Below are 6,643 nucleotides of genomic sequence, written 5' to 3' on the forward strand. Positions count from 1 at the left end.
CTTTTTGTCTCACGTTATGCAAATAACCTACCAAAAATAAATCATTCTCAAACAAAGCGAGGGTAATATCATCCTTTTGAAAAAGTTGTTATCACGTGTGTAGTGTGCAAATACTATAATTTCTTTTAAATAAAATAGTTTAATCCAAGTCAGATAGTAAGTCAATATTCTGTTAACTACATAGGATAAAACTGATGGTCATAGACAGAAGGACTTAAAAAAAATGTTTTGCAAAGTTTAAGGTTGAAAAATAAATATTTTAAAATTTAGGGATAAAAAGACTTTTACATAAAAATATTCTTCTAATTATTATTGCGAACATATTATTTTTCTTCATTGTATATGATTTAGAGAAAGCTAGGCTAGCAAGCCTTAATTAGAGGGAGATGAGATGGGATTGTAGGATGCTGTTATTAGCACTTAGCAGTAAACCTAAGATGGAACTATAGAGAATATTTAGTTGTAATGGGATCTTCTATTCCCAAACAAAAGATGCCAAATTTGATTGTTGCTTTGTTTGGGAGGAAGTTTAAGGTTAGGATAAGCAAGAGTAAGATAACCAAGAGCCTTGTAATTCAACTAGTTGGCACTTCTTGGTGTTTCTAACAGAGACATGCAGGGCTCAAATCTCCCCTCCCCATCTATTGAATCATAAAAAAAAAAAAAGGACAAGCAAGAGTAAGATAGAGTATTAGTAAATATAGATTTATTAAATTGAAAATTAGAAATGAGGTGATAGTATTAGTATTAAATGACATGTAGATACATGGATCTCAGCCTTTTTTTTATTTACACTACCTTGGATTGATCTTTGCATTTACGGTATAAGAGTGGGATCAATAAAGTATGGAGGTGCATCAAGAGTGTTTTGTGATGGTCAGTTATTGATAAAGCTAAAGTAAACTTTATTCTTAAGTACTTCACAAATCTTGAAGTTGCTAATCTTTGTTACGGAGTTGGTGCTTGTTTCTTCACTAGAATCATCCTTTAACCATTGGTTAACTTTATGCAGGGAAAATGGAAGATTGTAAGGAATTTTTTTAGAACGTTATATACTTACATATACATTTTAGGTACATATTTGAAGCCACATGTAAGTTTTACTTTTCTTTCTTTCTTTTTTTAAGCATAGTGATTAATATATTGGGGGCACTTCAGTTTGGAGTGTTATATTACCATCAATTTAGCTTTGATATGGTCATTTATGGAGAGTTTTCTTTGAGATACTTGGTTTTGTTATGGCTAAGAGTCTTGTTGCTCAACTAGCACCTCCTAGTGTTTCCAACTAAGACGTCCAAGGTTCAATTTCCGCCTCCCTCAACTAGCAAATTATCAAAAGATACTTGGTTTTGTTAGTATATTGATCTTTGGCTCCTATTCTAGCACTGAACAAATTTCTTTACATTCTTACCACCGTATTTTGACATTCCTCTTATTTTTATTTTATCCTTCCTTCTGCTAGCATACATGGATATCCTAATCTTTCCCCAAATTTTTGAGGTCTTTTCCCCCTTCTGTACTTATGTTAAATTAGTCACTGGGTTCTGGTTTAGGGAACTATGGTATCTACAGAAAAGTCTCAGATCTGTTTCTCTTTTTAGTATCATTTTTTTCTCTTTCATGTGGGGGTTAATTTTATTAGCCCCAAGTCCCTATGGTAGAATATTGGACATTAACTTTCTGTTTATTATAACTACATTAGTCAGAACCCAGTATATTCATGGTAGTGTAATAATAATCTCTATGCAGGTGGCTCTTTTGAATGGCATTACTATGGGTGGTGGGGCTGGAGTTTCAATCCCTGGGATGTTTAGGGTTGCAACTGATAAAACTGTATGTAGCAACTTTGCATGTACTTTCGTCCTTTTCTTCTCTTATCTAGCTGTTGGTTTTGATGATTGTTTCAATTTTTTTTCCTTTCTAACTTTCTTTTGTGGAAGAAAATTTTTAATTATTTTGCACCCCCTAAATTAGACTAATTATTTAATTTCATTACAGGAAATATAACGCTCGATTTTATTAGATAATTGAGGAGTATGATCCTCTACTTTCATTAGCATACGCATATTGTCATGACCCAAGGAAGCACTAGCCACATCTATACTATACCCTAAAAGGATTAGTCAAGTTACTATTGGGGTTGCTTGTGATCTTTGATAGAGTCCAAGTTTGTTAACACCCAATGTATGACTTAACACATCTCTGCACAAACACATATTTATCCAATCCACATAAATTGGAGTATCGCAATCTTTCCACTCAATTCCCAATGTTCTTGTCAAGTCCCACGTTGACTCTGATACCATCTGTATCGACTCAATATGTAGTCCAAAAGGACTAGTCGAGTTACAATTGAGGTTCTTCGTAATCAATATATAGCCCAGTTCAACCTAGAAAACACCTGATGTGGGACTTAGCACTTTTCCACACTACACACACTTCTCTAATCTACGTAATCTAGGGTATCACAATCTAGGAATGAAAACTATATTTTGATTCCTTTTGCATATTTATGTGATGGGGAAAATAGTGTTGAATATCTTATTGTTTCAGATTCCTTATTTGCTATACATCATGCTCAGACAGGTTCAAAAATAATTTATTCTCACAATTCACAGGTTTTTGCTACTCCTGAAACTCTAATTGGTTTCCACCCTGATGCTGGCGCGTCATTTTTCCTCTCACATCTACCTGGTCACCTGGGTATGCATGTAGTGGATTGTAGTTTTTCATTGTATTTCTTGCACATGGTTTTGTTGATTTGGACTATTTCTGGTTCTAGCGTAAGTCTGATAAAAACATCATGTAAAGTACTGTTTTTGCGATGAACATTCTACCCTAATGTGAATTTATCTCAATCTTTTATGATTTTCTTGTAATGTTGCATTGGAAGAAATTTTAAGGGATTTAAGAACAGGAAATTTTTAAAAGACCTCTATAATCAAATCACTCAGTTTTCACATGGGAATGGAGTGAGTGTGGGAAAGAAGTGCCTCTGCAAAATATTTTTATTTTGAAGTATGCTCCTCATCTCTAGAATCACACAGTGGCAGTTGGTTCAGCAATGTTCTTTATACAAATTGCATTGGGACTCCTGTAATTAATTTGTTGTGTGGATGTTGGATAACAAGCTCTAGCAAATTGCTTTAAAAGTTCTGAAGTCTAAAATTTGTGTTGAGGCATTGTTATGGCTCTTGGTAGTTGACATATGGGGAGCTGCATTTGGTTTCATTGCAACATAAGATGTCACTTCCTTTGTGACCATTATACTGAAAGTAGATGTTGCAATGACAAATATTTTAATATGAAAGTTGACTTTCGATAGCTGGGTGACTTTATTCAATGTTGTTTTCCGAGCAACTTGTGGGGTTAACTTGACCCTTTCTACATATCAAGCAATGTTGACAATGTAATTAGGACTTGATAAATGAGAAACCAATTAGTAGGATGTATCATTGATGACACCTGTATTTGCTTCTCAATTAAATTATTATATAGTTTGTATCTTTTCTTTTTTGCAGGGGAGTACTTGGGTCTCACAGGAGAAAAACTTAATGGAGCAGAAATGATTTCTTGTGGGCTTGCTACACATTATGCGCATAGCTCAGTTAAGATTGTTGGACCCTTTCATTGTTTTAATCATCTTTCCTGTTTATATAACATAGTATTGCCTCCTTTTTTCCACAGAAGCTTGCATTAATCAAAGAACAACTTGGGAAATTGGATACTGATGATCCTTCTGTCATTGAAACTTCTTTAGAAAAATATAGTGACCTTGTCTATCTAGATAATATAAGTGTACTTCACAGGTATGTCTATTATCCCCTCAGGTGTGTGAGTATTTACGTAGCAGATATAAAATGCTGATCTATTTATTATGCAATTTTGTCTAGGATTGAAATACTTGATAAATGTTTCAGCCATGACACAGTTGAAGGAATTATCGATTCCTTGGTAAGAACATGTTGATTTGCTTTTTTTTTTTTTTTTTTAAACTATTAAGCGTTAACCCATTACAATATAACAGATTTTCATGATACTTTGTATTGAACAAGATGTTCAACATGTCTGATTTCATACTCAAATCTCTTTCTGTTATTTTTAAAATTGAAGTACGAAAGAAAATAACAGAAAATCTTAGGCATGAGAAACCATATTGCTGGAGAAAAGGTAAATTAAATGAAAAAATATCTATACCAACTCTTTACTTGGAGAACTGTATCATTTTTAAAACTTTTTGCTTCATCAAGAAGACACTTTTCAATTAGTTGATCTGAGTACCCTGTATAGCCAAAATCATTTTATTGAATTTAAAAAATAAAACTTAACAGCATTATGATGAATGTCTTTAGCTACCTCACAGTTGATTGGAAAGCAATTTTGTAGGGATACATTTTATATACGGTCAATGGAATATACATATTTCTTACCTATCAAAAAAAAAAAAAATGACACTTCTTAAGAATTGGATGGAGGCTAAGGTCATGGGTTCAAGACCAACCCAAAGCATGTGTAAAAAAAAAAAAAAAAAAAAAAAAAAAAATACAAATAATGGAAGTGTCTTGAATTGGTTACTTCGTCCTTTTGACTTTTTGGACCATATCTATACACAGTGCGTGTTAAGTCTCTTAAGTACTAACTTGAAGGTTGGGTTGTATGAGTTGTGATTGTCGCATACTAGTATTAATAAAATGAATTAAAATGCGTGGGTATTTCTTTAAATTGTTACTCCCTATACTTTTCTGGATGAACCTTGTGAGTTGTGATTGCGTTTTTAAATTAAACAATTCTCTCAGGAGAGTGAGACAAGTAAAACAAATGATGCATGGTGCATTTCCACCCTAAGGAGACTTAAGGAAGCTTCACCATTAGGCTTGAAGGTTTCTTTGAAATCTGTGAGTCCCTGATACTCAGAACTGGGCCTTTTTCCCTTGTCCCCTCCTCCTCCCCCTTTAAGAAACTATTGCATTACGACCTAACCACCATACTGGCTCAGATACGAGAAGGTAGATTTCAGACCCTTGATCAGTGCTTGATACGTGAGTACCGAATGTCACTGCAAGGGATATCTAATCAGATTTCCAGAGATTTTTGTGAGGTATAAAGTCTCCTGATTATCATCTTAATAAAACAAACCCTCATGATCCTAGTTACTTATATTTTTTTCTGTACTTTTTCTAAAGGGTGTTCGGGCACGATTGGTGGACAAGGACCTGGCACCAAAGGTATCATCAGCTTATGTTATCTACCTTTTGGACAAGTGGGGAAGCAATATTGCAAATATTGCATTTAAGAGTCCAATCTAAAATAAATTTTTTTTTTTTTAAACAAAGCAAGCTGTTGTAAGAGGAGAAGGTACTGTGGAAGACTGGGGTTCTATCGTTGATAATCAGATTTGTCGTTGGTTGCTACTACTTTTATTATAGTTAGATAATTGTCTATCGATTACCTTTTAATTGTTGGATTGTCGTGTTTTGTATGCAGTGGAATCCTCCGAGGTTGGAACAAGTGTCCAAAGACATGGTGGAGCACTATTTTTCACCACTCAGCAAATCTGAGCCTGATTTGGAGCTACCCACAGAAGTGCGAGAAGCATTCACATAGTTAATCAAATTGCAACAGTTTTGCTTAATTAATGGAAGAAGCCAAAGGTATTTTGGATGAAACTGCTTGGATTGTAGCCTTTCATCTTTGGCAATTATCAATACAAAGGGGAGAACTAACCCACCATTATGTAGCTTATTGTTGACCTTGGAATGAAAGAAAAGTAAAAGAATAAATAAAGCAGTAGATTTTGTTTGGACTAGCGGATGTGGCCTACAAAGAACATTACGATTACAGAAGAAACTCTAATAAGAGTATGTTTCGAGCTTCAAGACTGGTAATTTTGGGTTTGTTGTCATGGATCTTTTATGTGACAGAAGAATGTCCCTTGTTGAACAGGGACTAGATTGAATTCCGCGGTGTTGAACATTTCTTGAAGTAATAGTGGATTACTAGGAAGGAGGCAATAAAAAATTTAAATCCTGCTGTTTGGTTAGTGCCAAAGTCAGTGGCTAAAGTAGTATTTAGTTTTTGAATATAATTAAAGACACAAGAAGTACGGGGATTGCAATTTGTAAATATGTGTTTCACAATTGAATTTGCTTTGCTTATCTTTCTTTTTTATTCAGGTTGAAACTCAAGTGGCATGGCCCTCTTAGCTGCCAGGACTTGAAGCCTGAGTTCAGGATATTGCTAGTGAAAGAACCACACAAAAATCAGTTTATTTCTTGAGAATTTTATTAATTCCTTTACACATGGTTCATGTCACATGAACAAAAAATAAAAATTACTTTGTTGGGATACCTGATGTAATAATTCATTTATCTAATTTCTTTTATATGTATTGTCCATCATGACACCTATGTATGAAATTCTTAGTTGTATTCTTGCATAGGAATGCAATTCTTTTTGTTAAGAGTTATTCCATCCAGTGCTCTAGTGAGCTAGACGGAAGCCTTGTGGGTATTTAATATGCATGTCCATGAGTCATTGAAGAATCCGCTGTGAAATTTCACATATTTCCTTGGAAAACGTGTGTAAGGAGAATGTCAAGTTTGGTGGGGAAGTAATATTAGAAACCGATTGACCAAACCAAAAG

General features: G+C 34.1%; 1 protein-coding gene across 1 annotated transcript; it reads left to right on the plus strand.

Annotated features, from left to right (window-relative positions):
* Nucleotides 1-1,014: 1,014 nt before the first annotated feature.
* Nucleotides 1,015-5,604, plus strand: LOC142614917 (3-hydroxyisobutyryl-CoA hydrolase-like protein 1, mitochondrial). Its single transcript, XM_075787551.1, has 7 exons — nt 1,015-1,093; nt 1,750-1,833; nt 2,619-2,703; nt 3,522-3,607; nt 3,688-3,809; nt 3,894-3,954; nt 5,485-5,604. The coding sequence occupies exons 2-7, from the start codon at nt 1,774-1,776 to the stop codon at nt 5,602-5,604; spliced, it is 534 nt and encodes a 177-aa protein (XP_075643666.1). The 5' UTR covers nt 1,015-1,093; nt 1,750-1,773.
* Nucleotides 5,605-6,643: the final 1,039 nt, after the last annotated feature.

Source organism: Castanea sativa, chromosome 11 (assembly GCF_040712315.1).
Source record: "Castanea sativa cultivar Marrone di Chiusa Pesio chromosome 11, ASM4071231v1".
NCBI classification, from domain to species: domain Eukaryota; kingdom Viridiplantae; phylum Streptophyta; class Magnoliopsida; order Fagales; family Fagaceae; genus Castanea; species Castanea sativa.

Coding starts and splice junctions, on each gene's coding strand:
- LOC142614917 (XM_075787551.1), top strand. CDS start 1,774: ATGGGTGGTGGGGCTGGAGTTTCAATCCCTGGGATGTTTAGGGTTGCA. Junction 1,834..2,618: donor GGGTTGCAACTGATAAAACT/GTATGTAGCAAC, acceptor CACAATTCACAG/GTTTTTGCTACTCCTGAAAC. Junction 3,955..5,484: donor AAGGAATTATCGATTCCTTG/GTAAGAACATGT, acceptor TTTTGTATGCAG/TGGAATCCTCCGAGGTTGGA.